The 14,413-nt window shown below is 50.1% G+C and overlaps 8 protein-coding genes across 8 annotated transcripts; 5 read left to right on the plus strand and 3 right to left on the minus strand.

Moving 5' to 3' along the window:
• Positions 1-389: 389 nt before the first annotated feature.
• On the plus strand, positions 390-1,289 carry AA0111_g340 (hypothetical protein; the record flags this gene model as incomplete). The annotated part of the gene is made up of 1 exon (XM_028649280.1): positions 390-1,289. The coding sequence occupies one exon, from the start codon at positions 390-392 to the stop codon at positions 1,287-1,289; it is 900 nt and encodes a 299-aa protein (XP_028511957.1).
• A 669-nt stretch (positions 1,290-1,958) lies between these two features.
• Positions 1,959-3,574, plus strand: AA0111_g341 (hypothetical protein; the record flags this gene model as incomplete). The annotated part of the gene is made up of 2 exons (XM_028649291.1): positions 1,959-2,055; positions 2,106-3,574. 2 exons carry the CDS (start codon positions 1,959-1,961, stop codon positions 3,572-3,574), a joined length of 1,566 nt encoding a protein of 521 aa, XP_028511958.1.
• Positions 3,575-4,657: 1,083 nt separating this feature from the next.
• On the plus strand, positions 4,658-6,257 carry AA0111_g342 (hypothetical protein; the record flags this gene model as incomplete). The annotated part of the gene is made up of 5 exons (XM_028649302.1): positions 4,658-4,760; positions 4,821-4,874; positions 4,943-5,056; positions 5,116-5,378; positions 5,439-6,257. The coding sequence occupies 5 exons, from the start codon at positions 4,658-4,660 to the stop codon at positions 6,255-6,257; spliced, it is 1,353 nt and encodes a 450-aa protein (XP_028511955.1).
• Positions 6,258-6,630: 373 nt separating this feature from the next.
• AA0111_g343 (hypothetical protein) lies at positions 6,631-7,296 on the minus strand (the record flags this gene model as incomplete). Its single annotated transcript, XM_028649313.1, has 1 exon — positions 6,631-7,296. The coding sequence occupies one exon, from the start codon at positions 7,294-7,296 to the stop codon at positions 6,631-6,633; it is 666 nt and encodes a 221-aa protein (XP_028511956.1).
• A 509-nt stretch (positions 7,297-7,805) lies between these two features.
• Positions 7,806-8,353, minus strand: AA0111_g344 (hypothetical protein; the record flags this gene model as incomplete). The annotated part of the gene is made up of 2 exons (XM_028649324.1): positions 7,806-7,943; positions 8,009-8,353. The coding sequence occupies 2 exons, from the start codon at positions 8,351-8,353 to the stop codon at positions 7,806-7,808; spliced, it is 483 nt and encodes a 160-aa protein (XP_028511953.1).
• Positions 8,354-8,562: 209 nt separating this feature from the next.
• On the plus strand, positions 8,563-11,011 carry AA0111_g345 (hypothetical protein; the record flags this gene model as incomplete). The annotated part of the gene is made up of 2 exons (XM_028649335.1): positions 8,563-8,629; positions 8,679-11,011. 2 exons carry the CDS (start codon positions 8,563-8,565, stop codon positions 11,009-11,011), a joined length of 2,400 nt encoding a protein of 799 aa, XP_028511954.1.
• A 419-nt stretch (positions 11,012-11,430) lies between these two features.
• AA0111_g346 (hypothetical protein) lies at positions 11,431-12,046 on the plus strand (the record flags this gene model as incomplete). The annotated part of the gene is made up of 3 exons (XM_028649346.1): positions 11,431-11,444; positions 11,495-11,544; positions 11,715-12,046. 3 exons carry the CDS (start codon positions 11,431-11,433, stop codon positions 12,044-12,046), a joined length of 396 nt encoding a protein of 131 aa, XP_028511951.1.
• Positions 12,047-12,417: 371 nt separating this feature from the next.
• Positions 12,418-13,747, minus strand: AA0111_g347 (hypothetical protein; the record flags this gene model as incomplete). Its single annotated transcript, XM_028649357.1, has 3 exons — positions 12,418-12,781; positions 12,846-13,024; positions 13,088-13,747. 3 exons carry the CDS (start codon positions 13,745-13,747, stop codon positions 12,418-12,420), a joined length of 1,203 nt encoding a protein of 400 aa, XP_028511952.1.
• Positions 13,748-14,413: the final 666 nt, after the last annotated feature.

Consider the following 14,413-nt stretch of genomic DNA (forward strand, 5'->3'; position numbering starts at 1 on the left):
GATTGATGTAAGCAAAGACTCATATAGCCATATCAGGCAGCAGCAGGCAAGGAAGGGGCTATGTGAACTCGGAGCTAGTGCCTCTGAGGTATGCATGCGAACATTGAATCGCAGCCGCTAGGTCCACAAATGGCTCGCAGTGTTCGACGTGCATATGGACATGACAGCAAGAGCCGGCCCGCATATATCATGTGCCTTACAGTGGTTCCAGCAAGGGTCTCTTTCAGCCCTACAATGGGCCTGTGCGTCTGCCCCACATTCGCGTAACCAACAGGCCATCATGTGGGATTTGGGTGCTCTTCCACTCACAACAACAATACTCCTGTCACCTTCACCAACACACTTCAGCGGTATTCCTCATGTAATTCTGGCACCCTATTATCGGCGAAATGCCTACGCACCTGGCGCATCCATCTCCGAAGCGCAAGCGCGATCAACCCGCGCCTATTCCTCTGCTCAACACGGCTCTGGCCCTGCGTCCCGCGTCAACACCGCCACGAGGTAGTCCCGCGCCTTCGTCGGGCGCCGATAGCCCTCGAAATGCAGTCGCAGACACGCTGCGAGGTATGACCCTCACTGCGCTCTCGGAAATACCCATGTCCCCGCTCACACCTACCGACGATGTAATACGCAAGAAGCCGAAGCTCGATGCTATGAGAGCAGACAGCGGAACTGGCTCAGAAATATATGCAGCCAACGAAACACCGAATAGCTATACAAATAGGAAGCATATAGATACCATTGCTACGACACCCGAGATGGAGGTCTCTAGGGTGATACCAGAGACCCCTCAGTCGTCGCAACCCCGCTTGTTGCCAGATATCGCTTCTTTCGCGCAAACCACCAGTTTTGTTTCGTCGCCCGCAACAATCAAATCGCAGTCGTCTATATCCACACACGAAAAGCTTCGCGCGCAAAATCGATCGTCTTCGCAACCCCGCCCTCGGGCTAGATCACCGTCGCCGCCAATGTCGACTCTCACGTGGCGAGATAGTGAGATCACGGGACACCTGGTCGATCCGTCAACTGATCCAGATGACGATGGTACTGGGCTCAATGGGATTGGCTTTAGACCCACACCAGCATTGGCATATGCTAGATCGCAGAAGCGACGACAACAGTTGACAGAGTGGAAGCTACGGGAGACTCGCGAGGCGAGAGCAAAACGTAGCGAGAGGCGGAAGAGAGGCGTCAGAGATATGCCTTCAAGGGAAGTCACCGTCGAACGGGAAGTCATGCCCGTTACTAAGATTGAGACCACGAAGCGGACAGTCAAGTTCGCTATATGAAATGTCGAGGAGTTAATCGTAATTTCCAGAGAAGTGTAATCAGATGGGTAAGCCCCAGTAGGGACGATGACGATTTCATGATATTTATGATACGGGTGATGTTGGATTAGCAGCATCCTTGGAGTATGGCGCAAAAGGGTGTTTATCTTTTCACGATATATTTAGCATATACGATCATGGCGCCTTCTGCTGAAGTTACAGTTGTTACAGATTCATGCTCAAACATGCTTTGCCGTCTTGTCGAATGAATTGGTCGCGTCTTGAGCCTTCGGATACTGGGCGGACTTAACACCCTAGTGACCGGATTCAAGCACGTGAAAGTGCGCACCCCAACACGCGTCTATGACTTCCTATTCATCGCTTGCGCCTCAGTGAGAGTAGATTGTTGGATTCTTAAGGCAGATCTGAACATATACAACGCGGTATCCATGCTGCTGTGCTGCACAAGTGCATCGTCTCCAAATACTTGTTTGTACCTAGGTAACTGGCGCTGGTTGATCCATGCTCCCGGGGCTGTCTTCGTCATCATCGCACTCTTACGTGGGACCTTCTTCCTACTATACCACCATGACTTAAGAAGTTACCTGAAGGTAGCAACGCTTCTTCATCTTCAATTTTCACCCATACCACATAAAGAAACGATACCGTTCAATCAACCGAGCGCCCATGATGGTGCAATGGTTGCGCCTTGCCTCGCTGCTACCTTGCACGCTAGCTCTCAGAGCCAGTGAACCGCCTCATCACGCAAGACGGGTCGCTATCATAGGTAAGAGCACATTTCTAGAAGATGGTTATGCTGGTACTGAGTCTCAGCAGGTGCAGGTGCAGGTGGCTCATCCGCTGCGTACCATCTCGCCCAGTATGCTGCCGAGGCAGGCATTCCGACAAACATCACCGTCTTCGAACGTAACGATTACATTGGTGGTCGCACAACAACCGTGAACCCATGGAACGACCCAACAATTTCAGTGGAGTTGGGCGGCTCCATCTTCGTACAAAGCAATCGCATAATGGTGAAAGCCATGGAGGAGTTCAATCTATCGGCTGCCGGGCACGATCTCGCAGCCCAAATGGACATGCCTGATCTGGGCATCTGGAATGGACGTGAATTTGTTATCGTGACAAAGGCCGGAGACACTTGGTGGGACAAGGCGAAGCTGCTATGGAGATACGGTGCTGCGCCACTTTGGACAAACAGGCTGATGAAGAGTGCTGTGGGCAGATTCTTCCAGATGTATGATGAGCCAGTGTTTCCGTGGAAGAACTTGGGCGACGCTGTCGAGCGAGTGGGGCTATTGGAAGCCACTGGAGTGACGGGAGAACAGTATCTCAAAGCAAACGGCATTGGCGAGGCGTTCTCGAAGGAGATCATCCAAGCTAGCACTCGTGTCAACTACGCTTCGAATCTGCCCTACATTCACGGCTTGGAGACGATGGTATGCATGGCAACAAATGGAGCAATGCAGATCGAAGGAGGCAATTGGCAGATCTTCGCGCATATGTTGAAGGCCTCTCGCGCCAATATTCATCTCAACACCTCTATCGCCAGAATGTCCAAGCAACAGGATGGCAGCTACGAAGTCACTACAGCTGCCGGCCAGACCTCCGTATTTGACGAAGTTGTCCTCGCAGCACCTCTTCAGTACTCAGATCTTGATATCCATCCTGCGCCACACCACGTCCCTGATGAGATACCTTATACGAAGTTGTATACCACTCTTTTTGCGTCACCTTTCAGGCTGGATCAGAAAGCATTCAATCTAGATGCAAAGACGCCTGTGCCACAATACGTCCTTACTACGCTACCGCCAGCTGAGATCCCAGTGGATGGCGCCGGCTCGCCCAGCTTCTACAGTATATCCGTATCCGATGCTGGCCTCAACCCAGAGTCGTCTCCGATTCGATTTGAATACATCTACAAGATCTTCTCACCCTTCCGTGTCAACGCCACATTCCTCTCCAACATCCTTGGCCAAGATGTCTTCCCCGAGGAAGCCGAACACGGTAATGTCAACGGAACCGTGAGCTGGATTCATCACAAGCTTTGGTACTCGTACCCAAGAGAATACCCGCGTGTGACATTTGAGGAGATCAAGCTCGACGATGGCCTGTGGTATACTAGTGGTATTGAGAGCTTTATCAGCACTATGGAGACAAGTACATTGAGCGGGAAAAATGTTGCTAGATTGATCAAAGATGAATGGGTTGCCCAGGGACTTGATGATAGTTCTTCGAAAGCCCGGAAAGATGGCGCTGACGATGAGCAGTATCAACAAGAGCTATAAAGGTCGCGCTTTACCAATGCCAACGCAAGCCACGATGTTTTAAACTCTAAAGAAGTGCATGAGAACTGCTACGCATGAAATGGCACCATTACTTATAGAGCAGCCACTTCGGCGAGGTAGCAACACAGACGCTACGTTTCAGGCGTACTGTTTGTCCAGCCAGGTCTTTGGACGCGCGACATTGGTCGCTAGCACCAAATCTGGCGAGGCTGATCTTCTGCTAGTCATGCTCGACACGCCTGGTGCCTTCAATTGACACTGTTAGCTATCTTCCTGACCATCTCGACCAATCGGCTCGGGTACCGCTGCGTGGAATCTGGAACGCTAGATGGTCTGAGGTCTACGACAGCCACGCGAGATAGCCGACGATCCGACGTCTTCCCTTAGCACCAGATAGAGGGCTAGTCGTGCGTTGACCTTGTTGGCGTATTCTTTGTTTTGTGTGAATGATTATATCAAGTCTTGTTGCTATCTGACGACTTAATTGTCAACATCTATGTCAGTTTCTGCTTGCCGCTCTTCATTCTTATCTCATGATGATCATGAGTCCACTAATTAGCCACACGCTACAAGAATAAACTCGCATCAAGATCTTGAGAAAGGCGCATGAACGAAGCTAATCAACCATCCGCTGAACTGGTCGTCTGGCCTGTGTGTGGCGCTCCCATAGGGCCTTGGGTTCACCCGCAACGGAACCACGACGATCCCCCGGACGTCCTTCCGCCATTAACATTAAACTTCCGAAATTTGCACTAATCACCACGCAGACGAAGTCCCTTCAACCCTAATAGAAGGAGCGGCGTGACTAGCCAGGGCTGTCAGTGTACAAGATTCGATGGCGCACACTCGAGCCTTGTCCTGCTTGAGTGCGGCTCCGTTAAAGGGTCAATTATACATGGGCTTCCTATTTCTCCCTGTTGTACCCTGGGCTGAGGCTCGTGAACTGGCTCGTGTGCTTTCATTCCTGTTTCGTCGTTATCATACGATTTCTTACTTGCCTGCCTGTTTGCGCCATATCGAATTACTGGAACTTGCAATACCTTGATCGACTGTGAGGTGAAGATACAACACAATATCGGGATCATGGTAGCACAAGACTATGTACCTGCGCTGGTACCGCGGGCTGGAGATATTATTAGCATCATGTTACAGATCAGCACATTTGGTGTACTCTCCGTTTGCATAAGTAAGTCGTATCTTGTCGATGTTGCCGAGAAGAAACAGATATTCTAACAGCGTGTAACAGTGCGACGAACACAGTTTATTCAGAAATGGGCTGCACTGCCTTTGGCGATGTGGTGTAAGTGCAACACGATACATGCTTACGAGCATCCTGGGAAAGTATATGATGCTGACGGCCTAAAACAGTAATCCTCATCATCTACTGCGACTCGGCGTTATTCGTATTTGCAACTGCGATTGTGGTTCATGGCTTTGGTATCAACTCCTCGCCGCAAGTGTGCGAAGGGGGGATCTTATTATGTAAGTGCACTACAGTGGATACATGGGAATGCTTAGAATCAAGGCTCACCACTGCACAGGTCTGATATGTTACATGACTACCAAGATTCTCATCTATTATTTTCTCGTCGAGAAAGCATATGTGGTTCGAGGGAGTATGAAGCCTCGCATGAAGACGAAGCTGTGGCTCTTCAACTGCCTTTTCATGCTGTTACCATACACTGTCTTTGTCATTATGAACTTCATCTTCCGAATCACCTACATCAACGACTCCGGCGTGTGCATAATCGGTATGCAAAAGATCGCTATGCTTCCGTTGATCACTTTCGAGGTCATTGTCAACGTAAGTATTCCTTTCTCTTCAGCTGGCTTATATCGACACCAGAAACTGATCTAAATTCAGGTCTACCTGACCGCCCTCTTCATCATTCCCGTCCGAAACCTCTACTCTTACAAGCACAACGCAAACCCTACGCTCCACCGCATGGCCAAGCGCTCGCTCATCGGCTCCCTTGCTACTCTCACCACCTCCGTCATCAACCTGACCATACTCATGGTACTAAAGGGTGAACCAGGTTGGATCTGCCTTATGTGCTGCAACGCCGATATCTTGTTCTGCGTAATAGTCCTACACTGGGTCACATCGAAAGACAAGCAGATAGTGACTACAGACCCGCACAGCGGTTACGGTAACGGCACGATCGGCTCAAGAAGCGGCACAAGATCTGACCAAAGACGGAATAGCAAGATGATCTACGGAGAAGGAACAAACGAAAAGAAGACCGAGATCATAACTATCAAAGGAATATCTGAAAATTCCCAAAATTCCAACAGCATCAACAGCACCAACGCTTCCCGCAACAATAGTGGTAGCAGCTCCCGTAGGCCTAGTCTCAACGTCTTCCCTACCGTCATGTCCAGCAACCCACATCATCGCCCTCAGACCTCACCGCGGCTCATGCCTTCTGGTGTCACAACGGAATGCAAATCTTCGTCTCCTACGCAAAGCAGGCTTCGTGCCCCGAGCCGCGGTCTGTACCGTACGCCTACGCGAGAAGAGTTTGGCGATGAGGTTGAGCTGAACAACATCAGAGTTGAGACTATTCACACAAGAGAAGTGGAGATTGAAGACGACCGGAGAGAGCGGACGGAGAGTGTGAGGAGTGATGGGGAGGAGTGGGTTGGGCATGAACGGAGGGTTGTTGGGGAGGGAGTTGTTTGATCTTGACGAGTAATGTTTGTACAACATGGTATTTTCAAGTTTGTTGAATGCGTTTTATACCTCTCATTTAGCATTTTCGGGTCAGGATACCAAAACTAGATAGGCGTATACCATAGTCAGAAGACATCACATTCACGCCGTTTTTACAGTTTATGCGTCGCAATGGGAATCTAAATGTGACCCGTTCCATGAAAAAGCCAGATTCTATAATTGTTTGACCCAAAGAAAAAGAACAGAGATCTCTTGAACGCCATGATTGACAAATGAATCAAACAGTGCAATGTCACCATCATGCTACGAAGGAGAGAATCTCTGAACCATCAATGACACACAAGACTCACATTATCGTTCTCGCAACTTTCCCCTTTCCCCCTTATTGAGCAACTGCCTTCCTCTTCTCCACCCTATGGTCCAACAACCTTTCCATATCGCGGACTAGCTTTTGCCCATGTGTTTCGTGGTCTTCGACACATCGCATATATGCGGAAACGTCGTCAGCAATCTGTAGAGAGTGTTGAACGAGAGCTAGAACGCCGCGGCGTATGTCTCCAGGCGAAATATCTTCTTCGAAACTATCGGTATCGTACTCCTCATTGTGCGAACGAGATTTGCGATCGCCACGTTTCTTAGATGTCAGGTATTCTGAAGTATCTTTAGGAGCGTAACCTTTTCCTGCGCGAGATGATGCAGGTGTCTTCGCGGGGAATGCAAGCTTCGTGGAAGGTTTCTTAGGTGGCATTCTGGCCTTGTCCTTATCTTTTGTTTCGACGGTACGCGTAGCTTTCTCCGATGGTGAGTCATTTAAGTTCGAGGCTTTTCTTGTTCTCTTGCCGTCGATTGTGTTCTGAAGGTTGGTAGGATCGCCGAATATCTCATTGGGCAGGACAAGAGGATGATCTATGTACACATAGCCCTTAATGGACTGCGTACCGCTCGATCCAGGGCCTGTCTTGTCTCTTGATGATGATTTTCCAGCGTTGGCTTGACTGTAGTCATGAGTTGCAAAGGAGACTGTCTTGCTGCTGCTGGGCTTTGCCATGATGGCATGGGGAGTCCCAAAACTTGGGCACTGGAAGATGGATACGAAATTGAAGTTTCTTTGATGTAGTAGAGAAAGTAGGTGGTATATTCAACAGACTGCTGATAGGAAGCGTGAAAACCTGAACGTCTGAGTCTTGTGAAGAATGTGGAGCGGCACGGACTTGTCGTGAGTCTTTCCATTGTGTAACACGACAACTCAGAATGAGAAGGACCTCGTTCTTAGCGAGTTGTACCCAGCACTCAAAATATACCTTAAGGTATCAATATCTTGTGTCTTCTGCTATATTAGCAACAAACACAGAGTATACCTCGGAAGTGCGATATAGCTGGCCAGGATACAACGAGCTTTCCCCATGTCTTAACTGATACCATCGGAGCAAAAATGACAGCGTGACGGCAATGGCATGCGTTTGATCTTGGACCCTCCATAATATTTTCTACACAATTGTAGCATGTTGTACAATGTCGCTCAAGAATGCAATCCCCATGATGTTCTAACCTGAATCCTTATTTCTTTGCAGCTGGCTTCTCAGGCGTAGATGCAGGCGCTTTGGCGGGTGGTGACTTGGTGGCATCGGTCGGTTTTCCTGGCGGCTTGCCTTGGCTGCTGATGAGATCTAGAAAATGGTCCTCCGTCTGCTTGCCCTGTAAAAGAGTCAGCAAAAAACTGGTCGCGATATAACTTGTTGCGCTCTTCCTCGTCCACCCACCTTTTCAGCATCAGTTTCAGCATCCCATGCTCGGCCAAACTTTGTTCTGAAAGAGGCCAATCTTCCAGCCTCGTCCTCCTCGACGTTCAGTAGTTTCTGTGAACTCGGATTCCATAGTGGCGAGTTCCGTATATCCTTTGCGCTCTTGTATACTGGCTGTGGATTCGTGGTTCGTAGGGTAAATGAGCTGCCGTCGGAGAGGGTTATAAGTTGGGTGAAGGTGTAGGGTCGCTTTGGCCGGCGGAGAAGCGTCGCATGTCGTACTTGGGTCGTTTGCTGTACCTGAGGCTGTATTGACTGTCGGAGGACGCGCAGTGCGCTCATCGAAGGGACTGGAGACGCCATGGTTGTGTGTGCTGGGCGGGCGTTGAAGTTCGGCAGGAAAGTTGCGGAGAAGAGACGGAGGTTAGCCTTGGCCGATCTAACATTTCCACCACAATGCGCCCGCTCCGTCATTCCCAGCACATTGCTCTCCCACAGTCGTGTCTTGTCCAACGGCACTGTCCTATTCGTCTCTGGCCTATGTAACAAATGTGTAACTTCTTGCTGTGAACATGGCGCTGTCACAGCGCCCGGCTTCGCGCTTTTTCGCCGCCTTCTACAGATGGAATCAACATGCCCGTTAGTTTTCCACATGGCATTACTACGTGCATGCTAATTGTCTTCTTAGAACGTTCAAGGCCATGCGCCTCTGCCTATCGATACACTCCCCACGACACACGTTCCCGCAACGCCATCTGTGCCCCACGATACTATAATGCGACTCGTCTGTTGCAACAAGACAGCACAGCAGGCACGCAGAAAACTGCACAAGAACAGGATGCCCCGATTGACTTCTCCGAGTCGGAGTTGGAGCAAGAGCAACTTAAGAATTCGGTGCGTGGTTTGATGCGTGATGTTCCGAGCTCCGTCGCAGTTCTTACCGTTGCGAGTATCGATCCAAAGACCAAGAAACACGTCCCTATGGGTGTTGCTGTTTCTTCACTCAGCACTGTCAGCCTGGACCCGCCTACTATCTCCTTCAATATCAAACAGCCCTCCAAAACCTTGGATGCCATACGGGCGACTGACGGCCTCTTCCGCGTTCATTTCCCCGCTGCAAATAGAAGCGGCGCGAAGCTTGTGGATCTGTTCTCCCGAGGGAACCATCCAGATGCCTACGATCTGCGATCCAAGCAGCTCAAACTCCATCAACCCATAAAGAAAATACAACATAGTATTCCGTCGTCCCTCGCACCGCAGGTCCTGGCAGGGTATGTACGGGCTGCAATGGAGTGTGAAGTTACACACGAGTTTCCCGTCGCAGACCATGTTATCCTGGTCGCAAAGGTTAATGGCCTAGAGCAGAAGACTGCGAAGGGTCCCGCAATCATGTACATTAACGGGGAATACCGGAGCCCAGAAGGCAAGAGTGTCTACGTCGCTGAAAACGCTCAACCTTCCGCAGCTAGCGCAGATATTGCGTCAGTGTGGGAATATCCATTGTTCCCAGGAGAGAAAGAAAGACGTCATTACATGGAACAAATCAAGGCCATCATCAGAAGCACTCCCGCTTACTACAAGGATCCATCTAGAGAGACCTCCAGGACCATCAACATTAACTTACCATACCCTGCTGCAGATTTCGGGATTGATCTAGAGCTTCTAATCGCAGAGTGCCGGCAAGAAATGGGTCTCGGAAGTCTACTGAGGCCTGGAGCTGAGGATAAGCAGGTCTTGAGTGAATTCTACGGGGTGCTAACGCCGTCAATGAGGGATCGAATCGTTGATCGGGCAAAGAAACTGGTAGCACTGGATGAGCGATACCTATCTCAACCTTATCGATCGTTCTTGTTCAACTTGGGCGTCAATCCCAACAGCAAAGACTTCCTACCAAGCGACATCATGAAGCCTTTACGAGCAGCAAATCTTGCACCGCGCTTCAAACAGGATCGAGAACGAGTGATTGGTGAAACAGAAGACATTATAAAAGCTGAACAGATTGAACACCGTCTGCGAGAGCACCTTCGATCAATGAAGTACGAGGACGCACGGAGGGAACCATTTGAAGTGGCTATGGAAGTTATTGGCGAACGAAAGGGGGCGGCCATGCATTTCAAGAAAGCACGGGCACGGTTACTTACCCAGAGCCACCCTACGCTTTTCGATGCTTCAGCCATAGACATCACTGGAGAAGTGACAGAAGAAGAACTTCGTGTGGTCTTGTGCCGCCTTATCAACTACCTAAACATCAAGTCTCAAATACACTTTCGACAAAACATCGAACGCGACCCGCGTGAGTTGTTGCGCCGAGTCCGCGTGGACCCTACTATTACGGGTATGGATATCGAGTTTCTGGTGGGCAAGATCAAGCATTTATACCTTTCGACAAGAACATATCGAGACTTTCTTTTCGCGCTTGAGGAAACACTGCGACCTTGGTTTATTTGGAACGTGAGCTGGGACGATCTGGAAGAGCGAGTCAAGCATTTCGTCCAGAGCACTCCACTGAGGGCTATAGCTTGGTCAGCAAAGGATAGGCTTGCTGCTATGGGTCTGCACTGGGACGCTATGGTTACGCTACCAAGCAACAATTCATCTAAGCAGGTGACTGAACAATCGCTTCTTAAAGGCGTTATTCTGGACACTCTCGTAGCAAAGGAGCTAAAGAATTACTACGGTAGTGGCACTGAGGAAGAGAATCAGGCTATTGCCAAGTATCTGAAGGAGACGTACAGCTTTGACGTCACACACAAACCGATGCAATACACATCCGCAGCCTCCGACTCTCAATCCTCAGCTGATGAGATGCAACAAGCTATGGCGATGACTCTAGAAACTTCTCAGGAAGAAGCTTGGTTTGACGAGGTTGAACCAGGACAGCCGCCTGTGGCACAGGATGGCGCAACTCGTCGCAAGGCAGGTTGGACACGGAGAATCCGGAAGATAGAAGGAGACCGGAGTTTGAGAATCACACGATTGCCCGGCAAGAGTAAGCGCATCGAACACGGAGATAACAAGTAGCAAGGCAGGAAGCTTGGAGCACAGATTCCTTTCACTAGAGGGAGGGATTCGTAATGTGATTCTAAGCTCCGATTGTATGGTCGATTTGTATACGATACCCAATGTACGCGATTTGCATGGAACCGGGAAACTATGGACAATGGGCAACAATATACTACATCACTCTTTTCAGCCACAGCTAAGCACTATATTATCGAATTGACCTTGAACAACACCCAAGTGAATTTCCGCTCACGTGACTTCGGTCGCGGATTAACCTTAGCCCGTGCAGCCTGAAGCTCGATCGCAATTTCCTAGTCGGAGCTTCCCCGCGAGTATACATCGCGCCGCAGCAACGATACCGACTATAATTACCAATCGCAAGATACCGAGGCACACATTTCAAACTCCAATACTCCATAGTTCGGATAACAGCGACCATGAAGCTCGTCAGGTGAGCTAGTCGTCAACTTTTGTTAGACTAGCAGCTAACGCTTCACGCAGGTTTCTTATGAAGTGTCAGAATGAGACGGTCACAGTCGAGCTTAAGAATGGTAAGCAGCGTGTCTCTTTCTTGTCGCTCCTTGGCTTCGATCGCGTCGTCGTCGTCTGGCCGAAGTCGCTTCTCCGGCGAGCGCGTCAATCCTTGAGTTGCGCAAGCACGCTTTCGCCTCGATTCGGTGTGCTATCACTTTACAGACGTGTGTTTTTAACAGAACGACAGGCACTATTGTAAACGGCACCATCACCTCCGTCTCACCGCTCATGAACGTCGCGCTCCGAGCAGTCAAGTACACGCCCAAGTCTCGCGACACCGTAGCTCTCGACACAATGACCGTCCGCGGTTCCACAATTCGCTACATCATCCTTCCCGACTCATTACCGCTCGACACACTTCTCATCGACGATGCGCCAAAGCCTAAGAATAAGGCAAGGAAGGAGGTCGGTGGTGGCGACCGTGGTGGAAGGGGTGGTGGCCGCGGAGGCGGTCGCGGTCGTGGTGGAGGTGGTCGCGGAAGAGGCGGTGGTGGCAGGGGACGTGGACGAGGTTTCTAGGTGCGGAGAAAGACGACAGAGATTGAAGGCCAAGAAAACCACCTGCAGATGCGCATTACAACATCACAAAATGACTTGGAGTTGTGCCATGGATTCGGGGAAATTGAGATTATGGGTTGCCGCGCACCAAAGACACCAAATTTTGACGCGCAATAGGATCACTATCCGATCAGCTACACGAGCAGAGATAACCAGGATGCGCGGCGTCAGACACAAGGATTGGTGCAAAAGCTGCGCCTCGAGAGAAGAATGATACCACATTGAAACGCAATCATCCCGCGGGTTTTGCATACTTTCTGATTTGTTCTTTATGTACACATTCACTGGCTACTTACAAAGCTAGATACGTGCAAACCGTCTTCAACAAGCGACTACTCCGCATCGTAAGGCGCAACCGGCGGCGTGTCGTTGACCTGAATTCCACCCCTCTTCTTTTCCCTACTGTCGTGGAAGGGCAACTTCCATCCGCCCTCGCCCTCGGGTGTGCTCAGCCATAATCTCATCAAATGTCTCCTCGGTGCTGGCGGCGCATAGTCCTTGTACGCTGTCCTGGCATGGAACACATGGTTGTTGGAAAGGAACTGGATATCGCCTACATCAAGAATCATGTGCAACGCAAGCTTCTGGCATGTCTCTTCAAGGATAGTAATGGCGCGTTCTTGTGCTTCGGAAAGAGGCGGGATTTGACCCGCGTCCGAGAAACGGGTCAGAGAACGGACAAAGTAGGGATCGAATCTGTTTTTGCTTGTGTCAGCTTGCGGCTCTGAAGAGTTGGGAATTGTCTGGTTGCTTTGCTTACTTGCTGTAGACTCTTGGGTTGTCGCCCGTCTCGAGATAGTACACGGCGGTTTTGATCCATTCCTTCTGTCCTACACTTGTCTCGCCCTTGCGGTCGAAGTACCAGATGGGCTGGGTGAGTAGTTCGGCGACATCTGGGTGGTTCTTTTGAAGCTCGTTCCATACTGAGTGGCTGCTAACCTGTGCAAGAGATTGTAGTTAGCAAAATGCGTACCAGACCAGTGACGTGTAATTTCAACTTACAAGATCAGACTCCCCTCCTTCCAACGCCTTGGCCACACACAACAAGCCCACGAGATCCGAATCATCGGCATGGAAATATTGCCTCGCGTTCGTCCGGTAAATCCTCACTTTATCAATTGCAGTCGCGTCCTCACCCAAATCCTTGACATGCCCAAGCACATGGCCCCGACTATTCTGGCTGACAAAGTAGCCCAAATATGTGCCTAGACCCATATATGCGACCGCGGATTTTTGATTCCCCCATTGCTCAACAGGCATACCTTTGAAGAGGATGAACCCCTTCCCGTCGATCAACTCCTTCCTTAGCGGCTCTAAGAACTTGGAAAAGTTGGGTAGTGGGAACAGGTCTTTTGTGATGCCTGTCAAAGGTGTTCCGGAGGCGATGAAGTTATCTGCTGCTTCGCTCATCTCGCGTACTTCGTCGGACGAGAAGATGTGCGTCCAGCGTTCGGGGTTGGACTCGTAGTCTGTTTTGTCCCATGTTGTTGAACCAGTGATTTCTTTAGGAAACTTGGAGTAAGGGTGTAGTAAAGAGTAGACTGGCTCATGTTGACCTGAGGTCTTGATGCCGTCTGGAAAGATGGCTTTGGGTGCCTTTGTGGTTGTGGTAGAGAGCGTGTGCGGCGCAGCGGGTGCGGGAGATGTAAGTGCCGGCGCCATTCTGAGGAAGTAAAATGGGTCAATTGAGTGGGAGAAGCTTGCTTTGGAAGGTTACAATACGATTAGAATGAAGCTGATTATGCGTATCTCCTTAGTTCTTCAGCTGAAGCGTTGTAGACACAATCATACGAAAGTCGTTGAGAGAATGCAAAAGCAATGACGATTTATCTATATATACGCATATCTACCGAATCCTTGTCCTCCGAGACCTCTTCTACCCCTCTGCCCCTCATCACCTTATTCTGTTGCTATCGCATCATATCTCAATCCATGTTGTTGTTTGCGATATTTAGCCCGAAATGGCGTGCTCGCACGGCACCCAGGACCAAGTTGACGCAAGCCCCGCTCTTGCCTACCTTGTCCACGACGTAACCAAGTTCTTGGCTCTTGTGTCCAGATCGCTAACATCACTGTTAATCTTGACGGGCACGGGTAGGACTTTTGGGAACTGATAAGATTGCTACATGTATTTGGTCGGTACATGTACGTCGGGATAAACAAGACGCGAGGTGGACAAATGAATGACCTTCACCCCACTTGGTCGCTGCAGACGCCGCTAAATGCTACGTGGCATAGAAAGCCCAGAAACTCAATATCAAAACCCACGCCCATCCGGAGAAAGACCGCAGACGCCGCGCGACCCAATTCCGCACTGATATGCAACAC

This window comes from Alternaria arborescens (genome assembly GCF_004154835.1).
Source record: "Alternaria arborescens strain FERA 675 chromosome Unknown contig_1, whole genome shotgun sequence".
Taxonomy (NCBI): Eukaryota; Fungi; Ascomycota; class Dothideomycetes; order Pleosporales; family Pleosporaceae; genus Alternaria; species Alternaria arborescens.